General features: G+C 41.6%; 1 protein-coding gene across 2 annotated transcripts in view; it reads right to left on the minus strand.

Moving 5' to 3' along the window:
- The window catches only part of CLIP2 (CAP-Gly domain containing linker protein 2), a 210,310-nt gene that overhangs the window by 110,438 nt on the left and 76,786 nt on the right, over positions 1-23,086 (minus strand). For both annotated transcript variants that reach the window (XM_089655396.1, XM_089655395.1), the window contains exon 2: positions 12,175-12,398. In XM_089655396.1, coding sequence (XP_089511522.1) covers positions 12,175-12,286 — 112 coding nt within the window. In that variant the 5' untranslated portion in view covers positions 12,287-12,398. The remainder of the gene's footprint in view (positions 1-12,174; positions 12,399-23,086) is intronic.

The raw sequence follows: 23,086 nt of genomic DNA on the forward strand, positions 1-23,086 counted from the left end.
AATCTATGATGTGCCAGGCACAGGTTTTCTGTCAAACAGATGAAAAACAAGCACAAAAACAAATTAAGTGGTCTTTAGCCCTGGTTCACACTGATGCAAACTATCATTCGATTTGACTGTTCAAATTGCATGACAAATCGTATCCAATGATCGGCAATGGAACCTTTCTAATTAGTGCAACTCCGACTTCAGAAAAGTGGGTCCTGCACTACTTTTGCCAATTTTGAGTGCAACTTTCATGGACATCTGTGCATGAAGTCACACAGATGTTAATCAAGTCGCACCTGAAGTCTCACTGCCATCAGAATGTAAAATCGTGTGACTTCAAGTGAAGCTGCACGATTTCAAAGTCGGATCCAGTGTGAACTGAGGCTTAGGGTAAGTCATAATGCGAGGTCCAGCAAGAATCCTTCAAGAACTGGATTATTTTCACCCCAGGAGATCCAAATTCTAAGCATCCTAAAATGCATTAATTGATCTGAGAAAGCAAAGATGTGGGCCCCTGTCACCTCATATGCCAAATTACTGACTATCATTTAAGCTGGCCATCATACTTAAGGACCAACTTTGAAGCCACCTAATTCTCTGGATAATGGTTAGTGCAAGTTAAGGCTGCACACACTTCATTCAAGTTATTTTGGAAGAAATGGGTTCATTTAATGTGAATTAAAATTCTTTAAATAGAATTCATGGGCCACATAACAGAAATTATTAAAATAAATAAAAGCTACTTAGTGGAAAGCAGGGTAGACAGAAGTCATTAAAAGTAGACATCTAGCTTAAGTATCTTCCCATTTTATTCATCTTCCTAACCTTCCTGGGTTTGTGTCAAAACTGGGTTTATGCAAAAACCCAAATATTCGGTTTATTATTAATAATATTCAGTCTAATGCTAATGGATATTTAGCTCTACTTTCTCTAGGCCTGCCACTTCAGCTGGAATGGTTGGGGTCAGAGGTCACCTGAAATCTGACTGCCCTTCAGTTGCCTCTATTCCCCAACAATCAAGCTGAAGCGTCAGGCTCTGACCAAAGCTAAATAATAGGGAAAAATATAACGGTCTTACTTTAACTCTTATTTAGCTTAAAATTACAACTAAGGTCTAGTGGTCCTTTAGGATAATTGTCAATTGACAAATAATGAAAAGACAGAAAAAAAATATTATCATTAGCTATTAGCAAAGAGGCATGCACAATTATCTGTGTACTTGTTAGCACTTCAATGGACATCCACAATAGAAAGTAATGACAGGGAATGCAGAGGGTACATCTTCTCCTGGCCTGTGAAGTCATGACTACTCCACCCCTTTATTCATCAGTTACAGCTACAGAATAAATTAGGATTTGTCTATTTTTTGTCATCCCTTTTTTTCTTTGCTAACTGCTCTAAGAGAATTTTAGTAGACTAGGGGAGTTATGGTCACACATACAAATGTCTTTGAAATGATTTTACTAATGTAACTACTTTTAGTAGCTTTTCTCAGTTATTAACGCCAAACTAAAACCATCAATTTAATGGTTTCCCAAAACAGTTATATTCAAGGCATGCTATGATGGATAATCATCACATTTACTTTTGACCTCAACTGATCTGTCAAGTCACCAAATGACTGGTGTCACAACTGATCACATGTGCAACACCATGGCAACTGCAGATTGAGTAGAGGCCAAGATGGCAGCTTTCTTGGCTGTAGAGTATAGGAGTTTAATTCCACTTTAAAGAAGTGCTGCAAAAATATTTGGGGTTCGTCCTGATAAATGCAAAATGCTGACACTACACCCGGCATCTATATACCACAGTAAGGCGCTCTGCGTGTTGGGTGGGGTGGTGTACAGAGTCACTGACACTCAGAAATATCCCATAAGAGATTCTATCTAGGTTTCCCAGCAATAAAATTTCTATATTCTCTCTTGCATCATGTGTGTCCAGGATGTTTTAGTGAAAACAAAACCGTAGCCATATTAGTGCACTTGCTACAAAGAACTGAGTACTGTCTGCGATTTCTTTTTTATTTGCACTAACATCCACATTTTCAGGACAAGCTTTTGGGGTACTGCTTGGACCTTGAAAAATGGCGTATACCCTGAAAGTTTGTCCTGAAAATCTGGATGTTAGTGCAAATAAAGTATCACAAACAGTAGCCAATTGTTCTAGGGGAAAAGGAACTCTTTATGGCAGCAGCCTCTAAATGGCGGACCACGGTCCAGAACCGGACTGAGTCATAGTCCTGTCCAGATTTTGGCCATGCCACTGCCATGGCTGGGTGTCCTCTCTGCAGATCAGAACAGAGAGCAGGAGTCTTTTTATATTAACAAGTCGGGTAATCATCCGCTCCTTAACATAATAACTTGGGCAGCTCCCACCCCTCAGTCCTGATATGCAGCTCCTCCCACTCCCGCCCGCTGTAAGGATGACATCGGTGGCAGGCTGAAGGCCCGAAAGAGTACACCTCAAAAGGATTAGTGCCTCTGCTCTGCCAAAGGTACCATAAGACTGTGCAGGGGGAGGCTTGCATTAAGAGGGGCTCTATGCTGTATTAGGGGCACTGTGTTATGTTAAGGGGCTCTGTGTTTTGTTAAGAGGTGCTATGTTGTGATAAGGGGTGCTGTGTTGTGTTAGAGGCACTGTGTTGTGTTAAGGGGTGCTGTGTTGTGTTAGAGGCACTATGTTGTGTTAAGGGGCGCTGTGTTGTGTTAGAGGCACTGTGTTGTGTATAGAGGCACTGTGTTGTGCTAAGAGGTGCTGTGTTAGAGGCACTGTGTTGTGTTAGAGGCACTGTGTTGTGTTAAGGGGTGCTGTGTTGTGTTAAAGGCACTGTGTTGTGTTAAGGGGTGCTGTGTTGTGTTAGAGGCACTGTGTTGTGTTAAGGGGTGCTGTGTTGTGTTAGAGGCACTGTGTTGTGTTAAGGGGTGCTGTGTTGTGTTAGAGGCACTGTGTTGTGTTAAGAGGTGCTGTTTAGTGTTAGAGGCACTGTGTTGTGTTAAGAGGTGCTGTGTTGTGTTAGAGGCACTGTGTTGTGTTAAGGGGTGTTGTGTTGTGTTAGAGGCACTGTGTTGTGTTAAGAGGTGCTGTTTAGTGTTAGAGGCACTGTGTTGTGTTAAGAGATGCTGTGTTGTGTTAGAGGCACTGTGTTGTGTTAAGGGGTGCTGTGTTGTGTTAGAGGCACTGTGTTGTGTTAAGGAGTGCTGTGTTGTGTTAGAGGCACTGTGTTGTGTTAAGGGGTGCTGTGTTGTGTTAGAGGCACTGTGTTGTGTTAAGGAGTGCTGTGTTGTGTTAGAGGCACTGTGTTGTGTTAAGGGGTGCTGTGTTGTGTTAGAGGCACTATGTTGTGTTAAGGGGCGCTGTGTTGTGTTAGAGGCACTGTGTTGTGTATAGAGGCACTGTGTTGTGCTAAGAGGTGCTGTGTTAGAGGCACTGTGTTGTGTTAGAGGCACTGTGTTGTGTTAAGGGGTGCTGTGTTGTGTTAAAGGCACTGTGTTGTGTTAAGGGGTGCTGTGTTGTGTTAGAGGCACTGTGTTGTGTTAAGGGGTGCTGTGTTGTGTTAGAGGCACTGTGTTGTGTTAAGGGGTGCTGTGTTGTGTTAGAGGCACTGTGTTGTGTTAAGAGGTGCTGTTTAGTGTTAGAGGCACTGTGTTGTGTTAAGAGGTGCTGTGTTGTGTTAGAGGCACTGTGTTGTGTTAAGGGGTGTTGTGTTGTGTTAGAGGCACTGTGTTGTGTTAAGAGGTGCTGTTTAGTGTTAGAGGCACTGTGTTGTGTTAAGAGATGCTGTGTTGTGTTAGAGGCACTGTGTTGTGTTAAGGGGTGCTGTGTTGTGTTAGAGGCACTGTGTTGTGTTAAGGAGTGCTGTGTTGTGTTAGAGACACTGTGTTGTGTCAAGAGGTGCTGTGTTGTGTTAGAGGCACTGCGTTGTGTTAGAGGCACTGTGTTGTGTTAGAGGCACTGTGTTGTGTTAAGGGGTGCTGTGTTGTGTTAGAGGCACTGTGTTGTGTATAGAGGCACTGTGTTGTGCTAAGAGGTGCTGTTTTAGAGACACTGTGTTGTGTTAGAGGCACTGTGTTGTGTTAAAAGCACTGTGTTGTGTTAAGGGGTGCTGTGTTGTGTTAGAGGCACTGTGTTGTGTTAAGGGGTGCTGTGTTGTGTTAGAAGCACTGTGTTGTGTTAGAGGCACTGTGTTAAGAGGTGCTGTGTTGTGTTAGAGGCACTGTGTTGTGTTAGAGGCACTGTGTTCTGTTAAGAGGTGCTGTGTTGTGTTAGAGGCACTGCGTTGTGTTAGAGGCACTGTGTTGTGTTAAGAGATGCTGTGTTGTGTTAGAGGCACTGTGTTGTGTTAAGGGGTGCTGTGTTGTGTTAGAGGCACTGTGTTGTGTTAAGGAGTGCTGTGTTGTGTTAGAGGCACTGTGTTGTGTTAAGGGGTGCTGTGTTGTGTTAGAGGCACTGTGTTGTGTTAAGGAGTGCTGTGTTGTGTTAGAGGCACTGTGTTGTGTTAAGGGGTGCTGTGTTGTGTTAGAGGCACTATGTTGTGTTAAGGGGCGCTGTGTTGTGTTAGAGGCACTGTGTTGTGTATAGAGGCACTGTGTTGTGCTAAGAGGTGCTGTGTTAGAGGCACTGTGTTGTGTTAGAGGCACTGTGTTGTGTTAAGGGGTGCTGTGTTGTGTTAAATGCACTGTGTTGTGTTAAGGGGTGCTGTGTTGTGTTAGAGGCACTGTGTTGTGTTAAGGGGTGCTGTGTTGTGTTAGAGGCACTGTGTTGTGTTAAGGGGTGCTGTGTTGTGTTAGAGGCACTGTGTTGTGTTAAGAGGTGCTGTTTAGTGTTAGAGGCACTGTGTTGTGTTAAGAGGTGCTGTGTTGTGTTAGAGGCACTGTGTTGTGTTAAGGGGTGTTGTGTTGTGTTAGAGGCACTGTGTTGTGTTAAGAGGTGCTGTTTAGTGTTAGAGGCACTGTGTTGTGTTAAGAGATGCTGTGTTGTGTTAGAGGCACTGTGTTGTGTTAAGGGGTGCTGTGTTGTGTTAGAGGCACTGTGTTGTGTTAAGGAGTGCTGTGTTGTGTTAGAGGCACTGTGTTGTGTTAAGGGGTGCTGTGTTGTGTTAGAGGCACTGTGTTGTGTTAAGGAGTGCTGTGTTGTGTTAGAGGCACTGTGTTGTGTTAAGGGGTGCTGTGTTGTGTTAGAGGCACTATGTTGTGTTAAGGGGCGCTGTGTTGTGTTAGAGGCACTGTGTTGTGTATAGAGGCACTGTGTTGTGCTAAGAGGTGCTGTGTTAGAGGCACTGTGTTGTGTTAGAGGCACTGTGTTGTGTTAAGGGGTGCTGTGTTGTGTTAAAGGCACTGTGTTGTGTTAAGGGGTGCTGTGTTGTGTTAGAGGCACTGTGTTGTGTTAAGGGGTGCTGTGTTGTGTTAGAGGCACTGTGTTGTGTTAAGGGGTGCTGTGTTGTGTTAGAGGCACTGTGTTGTGTTAAGAGGTGCTGTTTAGTGTTAGAGGCACTGTGTTGTGTTAAGAGGTGCTGTGTTGTGTTAGAGGCACTGTGTTGTGTTAAGGGGTGTTGTGTTGTGTTAGAGGCACTGTGTTGTGTTAAGAGGTGCTGTTTAGTGTTAGAGGCACTGTGTTGTGTTAAGAGATGCTGTGTTGTGTTAGAGGCACTGTGTTGTGTTAAGGGGTGCTGTGTTGTGTTAGAGGCACTGTGTTGTGTTAAGGAGTGCTGTGTTGTGTTAGAGACACTGTGTTGTGTCAAGAGGTGCTGTGTTGTGTTAGAGGCACTGCGTTGTGTTAGAGGCACTGTGTTGTGTTAGAGGCACTGTGTTGTGTTAAGGGGTGCTGTGTTGTGTTAGAGGCACTGTGTTGTGTATAGAGGCACTGTGTTGTGCTAAGAGGTGCTGTTTTAGAGACACTGTGTTGTGTTAGAGGCACTGTGTTGTGTTAAAAGCACTGTGTTGTGTTAAGGGGTGCTGTGTTGTGTTAGAGGCACTGTGTTGTGTTAAGGGGTGCTGTGTTGTGTTAGAAGCACTGTGTTGTGTTAGAGGCACTGTGTTAAGAGGTGCTGTGTTGTGTTAGAGGCACTGTGTTGTGTTAGAGGCACTGTGTTCTGTTAAGAGGTGCTGTGTTGTGTTAGAGGCACTGCGTTGTGTTAGAGGCACTGTGTTGTGTTAAGAGATGCTGTGTTGTGTTAGAGGCACTGTGTTGTGTTAAGGGGTGCTGTGTTGTGTTAGAGGCACTGTGTTGTGTTAAGGAGTGCTGTGTTGTGTTAGAGGCACTGTGTTGTGTTAAGGGGTGCTGTGTTGTGTTAGAGGCACTGTGTTGTGTTAAGGAGTGCTGTGTTGTGTTAGAGGCACTGTGTTGTGTTAAGGGGTGCTGTGTTGTGTTAGAGGCACTATGTTGTGTTAAGGGGCGCTGTGTTGTGTTAGAGGCACTGTGTTGTGTATAGAGGCACTGTGTTGTGCTAAGAGGTGCTGTGTTAGAGGCACTGTGTTGTGTTAGAGGCACTGTGTTGTGTTAAGGGGTGCTGTGTTGTGTTAAATGCACTGTGTTGTGTTAAGGGGTGCTGTGTTGTGTTAGAGGCACTGTGTTGTGTTAAGGGGTGCTGTGTTGTGTTAGAGGCACTGTGTTGTGTTAAGGGGTGCTGTGTTGTGTTAGAGGCACTGTGTTGTGTTAAGAGGTGCTGTTTAGTGTTAGAGGCACTGTGTTGTGTTAAGAGGTGCTGTGTTGTGTTAGAGGCACTGTGTTGTGTTAAGGGGTGTTGTGTTGTGTTAGAGGCACTGTGTTGTGTTAAGAGGTGCTGTTTAGTGTTAGAGGCACTGTGTTGTGTTAAGAGATGCTGTGTTGTGTTAGAGGCACTGTGTTGTGTTAAGGGGTGCTGTGTTGTGTTAGAGGCACTGTGTTGTGTTAAGGAGTGCTGTGTTGTGTTAGAGACACTGTGTTGTGTCAAGAGGTGCTGTGTTGTGTTAGAGGCACTGCGTTGTGTTAGAGGCACTGTGTTGTGTTAGAGGCACTGTGTTGTGTTAAGGGGTGCTGTGTTGTGTTAGAGGCACTGTGTTGTGTATAGAGGCACTGTGTTGTGCTAAGAGGTGCTGTTTTAGAGACACTGTGTTGTGTTAGAGGCACTGTGTTGTGTTAAAAGCACTGTGTTGTGTTAAGGGGTGCTGTGTTGTGTTAGAGGCACTGTGTTGTGTTAAGGGGTGCTGTGTTGTGTTAGAAGCACTGTGTTGTGTTAGAGGCACTGTGTTAAGAGGTGCTGTGTTGTGTTAGAGGCACTGTGTTGTGTTAGAGGCACTGTGTTCTGTTAAGAGGTGCTGTGTTGTGTTAGAGGCACTGCGTTGTGTTAGAGGCACTGTGTTGTGTTAAGAGATGCTGTGTTGTGTTAGAGGCACTGTGTTGTGTTAAGAGATGCTGTGTTGTGTTAGAGGCACTGTGTTGTGTTAAGGAGTGCTGTGTTGTGTTAGAGGCACTGTGTTGTGTTAAGGGGTGCTGTGTTGTGTTAGAGGCACTGTGTTGTGTTAAGAGATGCTGTGTTGTGTTAGAGGCACTGTGTTGTGTTAAGGAGTGCTGTGTTGTGTTAGAAGCACTGTGTTGTGTTAAGAGATGCTGTGTTGTGTTAGAGGCACTGTGTTGTGTTAAGAGATGCTGTGTTGTGTTAGAGGCACTGTGTTGTGTTAAGGGGTGCTGTGTTGTGTTAGAGGCACTGTGTTGTGTTAAGGAGTGCTGTGTTGTGTTAGAGGCACTGTGTTGTGTTAAGAGATGCTGTGTTGTGTTAGAGGCACTGTGTTGTGTTAAGGGGTGCTGTGTTGTGTTAGAGGCACTGTGTTGTGTTAAGGGGTGCTGTGTTGTGTTAGAGGCACTGTGTTGTGTTAAGGGGTGCTGTGTTGTGTTAGAGACACTGTGTTGTGTTAGAGGCACTGTGTTGTGTTAAGAGGTGCCGTGTTGTGTTAGAGACACTGTGTTGTGTTAGAGACACTGTGTTGTGTTAAGAGGTGCTGTGTTGTGTTAGAGGCACTGCACTGTGTTAGAGGCACTGTGTTGTGTAAGAGGCACTGTGTTGTGTTAGAGGCAATGTGTTGTGTTAGAGGCAATGTGTTGTGTTAGAGGCACTGTGTTGTGTTAGAGGCACTGTGTTGTGTTAAGAGGCACTGTGATGTAAATGGCACAGCAATGTAAAGAGGGGCTGTGATGTGAAGGGGAACTGAGGACACTAGGACTGCTGTAAAGAGGGAACTGTGATGTGACCACAATGTGAAAAGTACGCTGAAGACGATAATGTATGGGGGGGACCGTGGTGTGGTATAACGCTAAGATTCGGACCTCTGCTGGAAAGAAATTTTGCTGACCAGACCTCCATAACAGTTTGAGGCCGGCAGGACTCAGCATTCTAAGATTTAGTATTGTGCTCCAGTTCCGCTTTAAGACCTCATGCACACAGAACATTTGTACTGCCGCTTTTAGGGGCGGCAGGTGTTTTTTTTCCTGCTTCCAAACATCCCTCCTTGTTAGCCTAGGTGCCCATGCACACACAGACTTTTAGCAACGTTTAGTGGCAGGAGAGTTTAGAGGCAGGAAAAAAAACAACTGCCATTGCATCCAGGAGCAGCAGCGTTTTGGCAGAAAAAATGCTTGACGCTTGTTTAACACTAGATGTTTTTAGTGCTTGAGGATCAATTTATTTCAATAGCCACAATAAATTATTATTCTGGCCAATTAAATTAATTAAAGCCCAAGCGCTTGACACCTGTAAATGCACCTAAACGCTTGTAAAAGCGCTAGACACTTTTACAAACGTCAGGTGTTTCTGTTTGCATGAGGCCTAAGGATTAAAAATGTGCAGTAGTCTGAAAGAATACATTTCTTCAAATATTACTAATTTATGTATGGGGCCCTTCCACCTGGCAGTACTAGGGTCGTTGGTTCTAATCCCAGCCCCGACACTCCTCCAGGTACTCTGGTTTCTTTCCACACTCCAAAGACATGCTGGTAGGTTAATTGGCTCCTGTCTAAATTGTCCCTAGTATGTGTATGAATGTGAGTTAGGGACCTTAGACTGTACACCTCTTGAGGGTTAGGGACTGATGTGAATGTACAATATATATGTAAAGCACTGTGTAAATTGACGGCATTACGTAAGTACCTGAAATAAATAATTATGTTGTCCAAAAGACGAACCTGCAATTTATGTAATAATCCTTTTTTAGAATATAAGTAAATAAAAATATTCTCAGGGTGACAAAGGAGCAGCAAAGAAAACTGAACTGTGTAATAACCACATTGGCCATAAGGGCTCATGTACACTGCAGCTGCTAAATTGATGTTCAGGAGCTGTTGAGCGTTTTTTTCAGCAGCCCCTGAACTCTCTCTAATGTTTTCCTATGTGTCCATGTAAACTATGTTGTTTACAGTCGTTTACAGGCAGTTGAGTTTACAGTCGTTTTCTTGAATGCACAAAACTTGCGTTCAGGAGATATTACCAACGTTTTAAGCGCTTGTAAACGCGGTTAACTGCGTTTATAAGCATTTGCGTTTAGAAGTGTTTTTTAACTGTTCCATTTCCAGATGCTGTCCAGAGCCATTTTTCATCATCAGAAATGCATGCAAAGCATATTCCATGTATTCAAATGGACCTAGTGCACCGGCACAGTCAGTTCCAGGTTTTGCATGATGAAAAAAAATGTAGAGCGTGCTGCATTATGCTCACGATGGGATCCATAGTGAATACAACCAGAAAAGACAGATCATCTTAACACATACTGCTCTCTCTGCTTCTGCTCTCTCTTTTTTTCTCAAAATGTCTGAAATAGTTAATCATGTACTATTTTCAAGGCATTCTAGGCATTTGGGAGGGTCTCCTGAGGTTATCTTTTAAAAACGCTTCTGAACGCAAACGTGCATAAATTTGTCTAAACACGGTATGCAAACGTGGCTAAACTGGCGTTTTTTAACCTACGTTTTCCAGCAGTCAGTTTCTTATACACTATACATCCTGGATTTTCAACTATGGGGCAGATCTGATTATACAGGTGTACAGTATGTCCACATTTGCTAAAGATTTGGCTACTTTTGCCCAAACCCAGTTTAGGCGTGCAGCACACTGCTGGATTTCTAATCTAGAAAAATGTATGACTCGTGTATATCAGACTACAATCTGCTACAGAGAAAGAGGCACGGTCACTGTATGAAATGTTGGCTTCAGCTTTGGCATTGTTTAGCTCTGAAATGTTTAGCAAGCAAAACACTTAAATCGCATTTACTCTTTTGTATTACAAACCTCCCTTTTCACAAGCATAACAAATAGGTCTCAGTACGTTTTTATTGTCCTGTAATGGTTAGGAAATTATTATTTAATAGCAGTTACAGATACAAACCCTGCAAATAGTCAATACTGAACAACATTATTGAGAAAAGCTTGTTATGTTTTATATGCTTTTGTAGCTATTTTTTCAAGTCAAGCATTTTAAAGGCTAGGCCCACACAATCAATTATTTGCTACTCGATTATAATTCTGTTTGGTTGAATAACCTGCCACATTTTTACGTGTTTCAGAAAAAAACATCCTTGCTGTAATTCCTGGCTCCAACTGTATGTGCCAATAAAGTAGTCTTTAGGCCAAACAAGAATGGCATTGGGTTGGTGATTATGCAGTAATGTCTGCCAGAACTTCTCTCCTTCCTCCTCTACCCTCTCAATTGTCATAAACATGAATGCTGGGACAAGCAAACATAGCTAGGAGTTACAGCTAGCAGGTGGAGCATGTCTGTACATTTAGGATTTGCATTAAAGCTGACCTATACTCAAACTAAAATTTGTTAACAGCTATACTAAAGCACCATAAACACAATGAGAATATCAGACGTATGATCGTCTGGTTTTTTTTTTCGTATGCTAGTCTCATATCGAAAGTGAAGAGGTTGCTAAAGATACAAAAACTCTTGTACGACAGAAAAAAATTTGAAAGTGATGTACAGGTGTACCTCGGTTTATGAATTTAATGCGTTCTGCAGGACTTTTCGTATAGCAAAAAATTCATAAACCGAAACGCGGTTTCCCATAGGAATGCATTGAAAACCAAATAATCCGTTCCAGAGGTAAAAAGAAAGTAAAAAAAAAAAGTCTTTTATCTCTTCAAAACTCTTTATAAAGTGCACTTTAAAGACATAAATACTGTACAGGGACATGAATAAAACTGAATTCGGAAATGTTCTGAAAACTAATTAATCTGTTCCGGAGGTCAGAAAAAAGTAAAAAAAAGTCTTATCTGTTCAAAACTCTTTATAAAGTGCACTTTAAAGACATAAATACTGTACAGGGACATGAATAAAAATTAATTTGTAAATGCATTAAAAACCAATTAATCTGTTCTGGAGGTCAGAAAAAAGTAGAAAAAAAGTCGTATCTGTTCAAAATTCTTTATACAGTGCACTTTAAAGGCATAAATACTGTACAGGGACATGATTAAAAATGAATTCGTAAATGCATTGAAAACCAATTAATCCATTCATCTTACGAAAAATATTTGTAAACCGAGACATTATTTTCAATGGATTTTGATTTGTAAACCAAAAATTACGTTAACCGAGGCGTTCGTAAACCAAGGTACGCCTGTAATGTATTTGTATGGTATTTTCAGACAAAAACTGCACTGATTAAACAAAAATCATACAATGTGGTATCATATGAGAAAAAATTTTGTACTTGTCACTCCTAACAATTTGGACGAAAGCTGTGTACTAACAATTAGATTATCGTGCAATCGCTTCGAAAGCAGTATCTTTTGTACGATTGTCTGATTGTGTGTACTAGGCTTCAGATAGATAAAAAGTGACAAAAAAACTGTCTGAAATACCTTTCATTGAGAAAAAGGCTACAAAAAATGCCGAAGCATTTGGTCATATGATGTTTGCTTAAGAGAATGATAAGCCAAGCAGCCAGTTTCTGGGCTCCCCCAAAGATCGAATGACCAATACCCTAGGGTTCTAGCTATGTGGGCAGCACTAGGGAGATCCCTTAACAATAAACATTTCAGGTGTATTAACATTTGAGGTCAGCTTTAACATGAATGCAACGGGGTTCCCAGCTCTGTTTCTAATGTGTGCAATAGCTCCATGAACAATAAAATGTCAAAACTTCCTTATTAGTAAAACCAAATGCTGATTTCAATAAGATGCATGAACAATGTGTGCATTTCTATAAATAAGAACATACTTTCTTTAGAACCAGCACTGCTAGTAACCCCGGACCCGGCTGAAGATCTTCCCACTGGGCTGGAATGCTTGGCTCCCCTCCCTGGGATTTTCAATCCACTTGGCTTCAGCATATTTGTGGCTCTTGCTTCACCTTGTCAGCAAATTCACCTCCTCGGTCAAAGTCTTCTCACATTTAACCATTAGCCTCGTGTGGTTTGGATGCTTCCTCTCATGCTTGGATACCTAGAACAAAAAAAAAAAAAATCACATTGTTTATACAGTACAAATGAATGTGTTTATGATATTTCAACATGTATTATTCAGAAGTATATTTTATATAAAAATACATATAGTTTTGTTTGTTTCAAAATTAGAGGAAAGCAGGGGCGGACTGACCATTTGGAAACTCAGGTACTGCCCGAGGGCCTGGGGTCAGTAGGGGGCCCCAGGAGATGCCCCTGGTACCTTTTTCATAGGCTTTTTTGAGTTTGGGCAAGGACACAGGGGCCCCATAATCCCCTATTGCCCAGGGGCCCCATGAGTTGTCAATCCGCCCCTGGAGGAAAGGTGACAAATCAATTTTTCTACCAGTTGTTAACTTTTGCCAGATACACATCTAAGGATATACACTAGCCCTACACTTGTATCTCTGCAGAGAAAAAGACAAATTATTTATTATGCCACACCCACAATTTATGCAATGCTCTACATATATAGTATATTCACAGTCCCTGCCCTCAAGGAGCTTAAAGTCCAAGGTCATTATATCCTATGCACACACACATACATACACATTCTGTGGCCAATTTACATAAAGCCAATAAACCTCCCAGTATGTCCTTGGGAGTGTGGGGAAAAAAGCTGATTACCCAGAAGTATCAACGCATGCACATGGAGAACATGCAAGCTCCATACAGGTAGTGTTGTTTTCGGTATTCAAACCAATGACCCTAGTGCTACAAGGCAGATGTCCTAACCACTATGCTGCTGTGCTGCCTTCTTATGTAGGAATGGACAGCACAGTGGCTTAATAGTTAGTTCTTCCACCTGCCAGTACTAGGGTTCTTGGTTCAAATCCCAACCACAGAACCACCTGCCTGGAGTTTAGATGTTCTCCCTGTGCCTGTGTGGGTTTTCTCCCACACACCAAAGACATGCTGGTAGGTAAATTGAATCCTGTCTAAATTGACCCTAGTATGGATATGTATGAATGTAAGTTAGGGACCTTAGATTGTAAGCCCCTTGAGGGTTAAGGACTGATGTGAATGTACAATACTATATGTAAAGTGCTGCGTAAAATGGCGCTATATAAGTACCTGAAATATATAAATGTAACAAATGTGTATATTTTGCTATTTTTACTAATCAGTGGTGCACATGAGCTCAGCTACAAGACTGGCAGTTGCAATTGTCTCACACTGTGTACAAGCAAGGAAATTATACAGTATCTCCACAGCAACACATAAAACAATTCAAACTAAGCAGCACAAATCTGATTTGCACTGCTGATCGTGCCATAGGGGTTAGGAAACAGATCTCTCTGGAGGACCCAGATCTAAATGGTCTTTCTTTTCACTCTACATGAAGCTCAGGCATAGCAGGCAAAATCAGCATCTGCATAAAGAGATGGTGGCCATGTGCAAACCTTCTACCATTGTGTGCAACTATTCAGTAGACTTGGACTAATGGAAAAGCCCCCAGTATGGATATAATGTAAGTATGCTCTGAAACGTCTCTCATATAAGAATAGACCTGGAATAGACAGTACATCATGGCTGGGCATTAGATGCCTGAATTTTGTATATAAATAATATCGTAATATTTTAATTCCTCAACAACTGAAAGTTCTGATAGGGTCACCGCAGGAAATGCTTTGTTGCAAAATCCCGCTAATTGTCAACACGCTTGTAGATTCCATTCCGCTATAATGCATTTCACCCAAAAATGGACTTAATAATGGTGATAAGAGAGATGCTTTTTTTAATTCTTTTTATTAAATTTAACAAGTATAATACACAGAAAAATGAAATTAACCGGGGCACAGTCTGTAAGAACAAAAATAAAACAACAAAATTACAAAATTATCCCCACTCCCCCTTCCCAACAACAGTGCAATTCCTTCAATAAAACAGAGTCAAAGTCCAGGTGCCCCAACCTTACAAAATAGCGACTTCTCACATAACATACCCAGAGAACCACAAGCAAGGCAATATTAGACAATCAATGTATGTGGTCTATTTTCCAACAGATACCAAGGACCAAACACAGTAGCAGGCAACATCTGAAAACATCCCTAAAGGTTCATGCTACAGTAGATTAGGCAGAAACCCAACAATGCCAGCCCTTATCGAATTTTGGGGGGGGGACCTCTGCTCCAGTAGGTCAGCTTATATAATGGTAACATCATGTTAATTGGGGATTTCCAATAAGAGAAAGTGGGAGCTTCAGATTTCTTCCAATGAAGCAAGATAGCTGTCAGGGCTCCAGGTATGACCAGAGGTGTGTGGGCTAACGCAGGGAAACACAGGCTCAAGTATGGTGTAAACAATATAATTTATTAGAGGCTATACAAAAATATAAATGCACAATATAAACAAAACCAAACCTCCAACTGAAACAGAAAGTACAAGCACACAGACAAGAATAGTCAGGACTGGTGAGGTGGAGTGGTCAGGCAGGCCGGGTCAGGAACCATTGGGCAGACAAGGTACAAAGGAGCAGGCAGAGCGTAGTCAGACGGGCTGGGTCAGGAACAATCAGGCAAACAAGGTACCAGAGGAGCAGGCAGGAGAGTGGTCACGAATAGCCGAGGTTGGTGCAGGCAGAGTTCTATCAATGTCAGGAGTCAGGCAGAGGGATCAGGAAGGCAGGCAGACATCAGGTTCAGACACATGGGAACAATACACCAAGGCACTGATTGCAGGCCTGGTGCTGCTTAAATACACCTCCTGCAATCAGCCTCAGGTGATAGCTTGACTGCAGGAGTGAGATTCTGGCTGCTGAGAGCACCCGCTGGCCAGCACTTGTACTGCAGCCCACAAGGCAGTTGAGTCCCACCACCAGTGGCGAGTCCATTCCTGACAATAGCCTTACGAGCACAGAACAGGGTCACTGAAAGGAGGGTCTGCTGTGCACGCAGAGGTGCCAACTCCTCCACCAGCCCAAGAAGGCAATATAAGAGAGATGTTTAAAGGGAGATTTTTTGGGGATTTTAACTGGATTCACAAAGATGTCATTATTAATGCAAGATTTTGGAGTAAATAAAACATAGAGTTTGGTGTATGGAGCGAAGACACGCTCATGGGCAGGCAACCTGTGTTTGAACTCAGCATTGCAGGGAAGACGTGTGCACTTGGGAGCAGTGCTATCTTTGATTTTCTACTAACTGTGAGTTTAATTTTTCATTTAATAAACTTGGCAAAGAACATTGGGGATGATTTACTAAAGGCAAATAGGCTATGCCCTGCAAATGCACTTAAAGTGCAGTGGCTCTAGATCTGAGGGGAACATGCAAGGAAAATAAAATCACAGCATTTTTGCTTGCACATAATTGGATAAAAGAAATCAGTAGAGCTTCGTCCCATTTCAGAGCTTCCCCTCGGATATAAAGCAACTGCAAAGACAGTGCACAGTATATTTACCTTTAGTAAATATACTAATATAGTGTATGTGTCTTTGTGCTGTAAATGAATGTATTAAAACTATTATGTCTTGGTTAAATAAATAAACTATATAATGGAGGAATTACCACAGTGTAACTGACAGACTACGAACCACAATATATGGAACAGCTGAAGAACTTTTAAAACTTTCACAGCATATTTGCAGGTTTGTAACTCTCAGAATGAAAGACCTGAAGAATCAATGATCCTGGTCTCAGGGTAGTCAGTGTTCCCTTTTTTTCTTCTATTACTTTTCTTGTTTTGGTTCTCTGTTTCTCCTGTGCAACTGCTATGTGGTAAATTACATTGTTCGGAAGTAGACAGAAACAGACACTAAATTGGTCTTTTTCTCGAAAAAAAAATTTTTTCTAATAAAAACTAAATGAATAAAAGGAAGCCTGAGCCTAAATTTGTATTTGAAACAGACATTTTACATGTTTTTGGAAAAGAAAATGGTTACAAACAGGGAATAATACCAGGCCATGTGCATTACCTTGAAGTACCAAAAACCATTTGATTTCATTTGAAAACCAAAGCAATGGCTTATACACTAACCCAGTGGTCTCCAAACTGTGGCCCGTGGGCTGAATATTGCCCTTTGCTTGCCTTTATCCGGCCCTCGGAGTAATATTCCTCCCACTGATACCAACAAGGAGGCACCATTTCTTCCACTAGCACCAACTATGGGGCATTTTTCCTTCCATTGACACCAATGATGGGGCACAATTCCTCCCACTGATATAAACAACTAGGTACTATTCCTCCAACTGATACCAAGGATGGGGCACTATTCCTCCAACTAATACAAAGGATGGGGCACTATTCCTTCCTCTGATACCAATGATGGGGCACTATTCCTCCCACTGATACCAATGATGGGGCACTATTCCTTCCTCTGATACCAATGATGGGGCACTATTCCTTCCTCTGATACCAATGATGGGGCACTATTCCTTCCTCTGATACCAATGATGGGGCACTATTCCTCCCACTGATACCAATGATGGGGCACTCTTCCTTCCTCTGATACCAATGATGGGGCACTATTCCTTCCTCTGATACCAATGATGGGGCACTATTCTTTCCTCTGATACCAATGATGGAGCACTAATCCTTCCTCTGATACCAGTCATGGGGCAATATTCCTCCCTCTGACATCAATGATGGGGCACTATTCCTTCCTCTTATACCAATGATGGGGCACTATTTCTCACTCTGACACCAATGATGGGAAACTGTTCCTCCCACTGACATCAATGATGGGGCACTATTCCTCCCACTGATACCAATGACTGGACACTATTCCTTCTTCCACTGACTACAAGCACAATGTAATTTTTTTTTACTTCTACTGAGGCTGGGACATTTTCTACTCCCACTGGCCACTCCAGCCCTCCTAAAGCCTGAAGGACAGTAAACTGGCCCTTTGTTTAGAAAGTTTGGAGACCCCTGCACTAGCCTATTGTAAGCCAGGATCTTTAGAGGCAGGAGCTAGGTAAATGATTTTAATTTTATAGGTTGAAGGATGTAGTCAATCTCAAAGCAAAATAACAAAATGTAAGTAATACTATGGAGATAAGTGACAACCTAATTTTGCTAGAACTGCAATAAAAGTTAGCACAGCACATGGAATAGATACCACAAACATGGCAAGGTACCCTTACAACTTCCATTATAGAGAGGTGTTTATAAAACAGCTTCTTAAATAGTTTATCCTGAAGGGATCAGAAGCTCAGGGCAACTGCACATGTGTTTTATACGAAAGTCAGCAGGATGCTTGAATACCGGTCTAGTTCATAGGAAGCATTACAACAGATGTTCACATATGCTGAAAAAAGTTGGGAAATTTGACACAGTGATACTTTTACTCTTGTGTCATATTAATATAAACATTATAGCAGCTGTATTACTGAAGGCTATTCAGGATAAGGGCTCGTGTACACGGGGCGTTTGGAAAACTCTTCTGAACGATGGAAACTGACTGCTGGAAAACGTAGGTTAAAAAACGTCAGTTTAGCCGTGTTTGCATACTGCGTTTATGTGCATTTGTGTTTATGTGCATTTGCGTTCAGAAGCGTTTTTAAAAGATAACCTCAGGAGACCTTCCCAAATGCCCAGAATGCACTGAAAAATAGTAAATAATTAACTATTTCAGACATTTTGAGAGGAATGGAGAGAGCAGAAGCAGAGAGAGCAATATGTGTTGAGATGACATGTCTTTTCTGGTTGTATTCACTATGGATCCCATCACGAGCATAATGCAGCGCGTTCTACCATTTTTTCCTTCACGCAAAACCTGGAACTGACTGCACTGGTGTACCAGGGCCATTTGAATACCTGGAAAACTCTTTGCATTCATTTCTGATGATGAAAAAGGCTCTGGACAGCATCTGGATATGGAACAGTTAAAAAACACTTCTAAATGCAAACGCTTAGAAATGTGGTTAACCGCGTTTACACGCATTTCGCGTTTGAAATGCTGGTAAAATCTACTCCTGAACGCAAGTTTGGTGCGTTCAAAAAAACTACTGTAAACTCAACTGCCTGTAAACGACATAGTGTACATGGACACATAGGAAAACATTAGGGAGAGTTCAGGGGCTGCTGAAAAAAACGCTGAACAGCTCCTGAACGTCAGTTTAGGAGCTGCATTGTACATGAGCCCTAACCTCTGGTGCACACCTATGCGGCCGTGCTTTGGTCAAGCATGAGAGCCCATTCATTTGAATGGACTCCCGTGCCCGTGACACGCAGGGAAAGAAGTCCCTGCACTACTTTGGAAAATGCAGCCCGCAGGGGAACCTCGGTTCCCAGTACGGTTTCATTTCCCAGTGCGGGCAGCGTGCCATTAGAACTAATGGCACCCGCCCGCGGGTCCGTAATTCTCTGTGCGGGTGGTGCGGCTGCATGGGCCCAAAAATGGACAGAGCCTTGTTTATTGAAAAAAAGCTTTGTTTATCAAAAAATAAAAGAAAAAAAGAAAATGACTCAAACAACTTATCTGATTAAATGTTTATAAAACCCCAGTTTAAATAAAATTAATAAAAATGTCAACTAAGGCCTTATTCACACATGTGTTTAGAGGCAGACTAGGGATTCCTGCTGTAGACTATCATTCAAAGCAATGAGAGGCTGACAGTGCCCGCAGCCATTCACGGCCGTTCGCATGTAATCAGAAGTGCAGCGATTATGTGTGGATGATCAGCCCTGGAGCAAACTGCTTGAGTCAAGGGCCAATCAACCACAGGTAATCACTGCTTGTCTGATTACTTGTGAATGGCTACAGGCGCTGTCTGCCTCTTATTGCTTTGTATGGGGTTTCCGTGCACAGCTGTTCCCAGAAACCCCGCTGAGTCTCCTGCAGGGATTCATAGTCTGCCCCTAAACACATCTGTGAATAAGGTCTTAAAGTTTAGGCTGGTGACTGCTTTCAGATCCGTTTCTGGGGATTGATTGCTGGCACTTAGAGAACTTTACAATATCTGCCATGTAAAACTGTTCGGTGTTGGTTTTTACAGTCAGGTCCATAAATATTGGGACATCGACACAATTCTAACATTTTTGGCTCTATACACCACCACAATGGATTTGAAATGAAACGAACAAGATGTGCTTTAACTGCAGACTGTCAGCTTTAATTTGAGGGAATTTACATCCAAATCAGGTGAACAGTGTAGGAATTACAACAGTTTGCATATGTGCCTCACACTTATTAAGGGACCGAAAGTAATGGGACAATTGGCTTCTCAACTGTTCCATGGCCAGGTGTGTGTTATTCCCTCATTATCCCAATTACAATGAGCAGATAAAAGGTCCAGAGTTCATTTCAAGTGTGCTATTTGCATTTGGAATCTGTTGCTGTCAACTCTCAAGATGAGATCCAAAGAGCTGTCACTATCAGTGAAGCAAGCCATCATTAGGCTGAAAAAACAAAACAAACCCATCAGAGAGATAGCAAAAACATTAGGCGTGGCCAAAACAACTGTTTGGAACATTCTTAAAAAGAAGGAATGCACCGGTGAGCTCAGCAACACCAAAAGACCCGGATGACCATGGAAAACAACTGTGGTGGATTACCGAAGAATTCTTTCCCTGGTGAAGAAAACACCCTTCACAACAGTTGGCCAGATCAAGAACACTCTCCAGGAGGTAGGTGTATGTGTGTCAAAGTCAACAATCAAGAGAAGACTTCACCAGAGTGAATGCAGAGGGTTCACCACAAGATGTAAACCATTGGTGAGCCTCAGAAACAGGAAAGCCAGATTAGAGTTTGCCAAACGACATCTAAAAAAGCCTTCACAGTTCTGGAACAACATCCTATGGACAGATGAGACCAAGATCAACTTGTACCAGAGTGATGGGAAGAGAAGAGTATGGAGAAGGAAAGGAACTGCCTATAATCCTAAGCATACCACCTCATCAGTGAAGCATGGTGGTGGTAGTGTCATGGCGTGGGCATGTATGGCTGCCAATGGAACTGGTTCTCTTGTATTTATTGATGATGTGACTGCTGACAAAAGCAGCAGGATGAATTCTGAAGTGTTTCGGGCAATATTATCTGCTCATATTCAGCCAAATGCTTCAGAACTCATTGGACGCCGCTTCACAGTGCAGATGGACAATGACCCAAAGCATACTGCAAAAGCAACCAAAGAGTTTTTTAAGGGAAAGAAGTGGAATGTTATGCAATGGCCAAGTCAATCACCTGACCTGAATCCGAGTGAGCATGCATTTCACTTGCTGAAGACAAAACTGAAGGGAAAATGCCCAAGAACAAGCAGGAACTGAAGACAGTTGCAGTAGAGGCCTGGCAGAGCATCACCAGCGATGAAACCCAGCGTCTGGTGATGTCTATGCGTTCCAGACTTCAGGCCGTAATTGACTGCAAAGGATTTGCAACCAAGTATTAAAAAGTGAAAGTTTGATTTATGATTATTATTCTGTCCCATTACTTTTGGTCCCTTAACAAGTGGGAGGCACATATGCAAACTTGTAATTCCTACACCGTTCACCTGATTTGGATGTAAATACCCTCAAATTAAAGCTGACAGTCTGCAGTTAAAGCAAATCTTGTTCGTTTCATTTCAAATCCATTGTGGTGGTGTATAGAGCCAAAAATGTTAGAATTGTGTTGATGTCCCAATATTTATGGACCTGACTGTAGAAGCAATAAAAACAAAGGATCAGATCCTTAGGCACTCAGTCCAGAACAAAAAAAAGAATTATGGGCCTGTTTTGATATCAGTCTCTTGTAATTCTCTGCATGCCAGCACATAGTCCGGGAAAGGATGGGTCAGCACTATTCAGTTATAGGCAGGAAAAGTCCTACACCAGGCTTTATTTCATAAAGCAACCTTAACCACTTCATGTCCAGACACTTTTACCCCCTTCCTGTCCAGGCCAATGTTTAGCTTTCAGTGCTATCACACTTTGAATGACAATTGCGCGGTCATGCAAAACTGTACCCATATGAATTTTTTTGCATTTTTTAGAGACAGATAAAACTTTATTTTGGTGGTATTTATTCACCACTGGGATTTTTATTTTTTTGCTATATAAATGAAAAAGTCCCAAATTTTTGAAAAAAGGTGTTTTTCTTATAAAAGTTTACAAATAAATAATCTTTCTTTGTAAATCTTGGCCAAAATGTATTCAGTTATCTTTCTATTAAAAAAAAAGAACCCAAATTAGTTTATAACCAATAAAAATATTTTTTTTACATTTTTACTTTATTTTTTCATATTATTATTTATGTTTTGTTTTTGTTTTTTTTTTACATACTGTCACCCTAGCAGTACAGTGTCACCATAGTGATACTACTTGTGGGGAGTAATGAAGATTTTTTTTTTTTTTACTCATTGCTTTTACACCCACAAAGGCTGTAAAAGCAATCATTTCTCCTTCTCTCTGGCTGCATTCCTGCAGCCATTGAGAAATAGTGTGAGAGCTGTGATTGGTCACAGCTTGTCACATGGTACAAGGCTGTTGTGAATAGCCTTGTACCATGTGATCTCTGTGATCATTCACAGATTTTACACGTAGTAAGCAATGATGTCAGAAGTGACATCTTGCTTACACCTATTCATGTGATTACTGATTGACTTATTGCTCTCAGCCTCCTCCAAATCTCCACAGTTTTTTTGCTGCTGTGATCCAACTTCCAGCTAGAGGTTGACTACATTCCTTCTTCATGGCCCTACTGTATGTAGGAACGTAGCCACCTTCTCTTGCTCACTCCTGAGATGGACTAAGGCCTATGGGATTTGTAGTATGCATAGAGAAGTGCCCATAACCACAACTAATTTACATCGCTAGTTCCAAAGAAATGGAAGTGAGGGGGAAAAGGAAAGGTTGGGGAACTTGCAAGGAGGCTGAAAAATACAGTAACAAAAACTTTTATGAAAAAAAAATTATAGGGCCACTAAATAACAGATGTGTATGGATTATTTTTGGAGATTAAGGATATTGTCTAGTTTCACTTTAATCTCTTCCTCGTCAGTCCTGTCATCCTTTTTACCACTTCAATACCGGGCACTTTTACCCCCTTCCTGCCCAGGCCAATTTTCAGCTTTCAGCACTCTCACACTTTGAATGACAATTGCGTGGTCATGCAACACTGTACCGAAACTAAAATGTTATCATTTTGTTCACACAACTAGAGCTTTTTTTGGTGGTATTTAATCACCATTGGGGTTTTTATTTTTTGCTAAATTAACAAAAAAAGACTGAAAATTTTGAAAATCCACGTTTTTCTTTGTTTCTGTTATAAAAGTTTGCAAATAAATAATTGTTCTTCATAAATTTAGGCCAAGATGTATTCTGCTACATTTCTTTGGTGAAAATAACCCAAATCAGTATTTTTTAATTAGTCTGTAGGAAAGTTATAGAATTCATAAACTATGTTATATATTTGAAAATTGATCAAACCTGAGGACTAATTTCATGAGGTCCAAGAATGTCAGAACAGTACAGATATCCCTCAAATGACCCCTTTTTGCAAAGTAGACAGTCCAAAGTATTTCATAAGAGGCATGGCGAGTTTTTAAATTTTTTGTCACTCTTTCCTAAAATTAAGAAATTAAAAAAATAATTTTCACAATTTTTTTTACATACTTTCACCAGTGCAGTACAAAATCATCATATAACTTGTGTGGCGGTGATCAGGGACACTGACTGGTGACAGTACGAAAAAAAAATTGATAATTTTTTTTAAATTTAATTTTATTTTTTAATTTTTCTTTGTTTTTTATTAAATTTTTTTCTCTTTTT

This window comes from Staurois parvus, unplaced genomic scaffold, assembly GCF_062004578.1.
Source record: "Staurois parvus isolate SC_StPar_1 unplaced genomic scaffold, SC_StPar_1.0 ptg000839l, whole genome shotgun sequence".
In the NCBI taxonomy this organism is placed as follows: Eukaryota; Metazoa; Chordata; class Amphibia; order Anura; family Ranidae; genus Staurois; species Staurois parvus.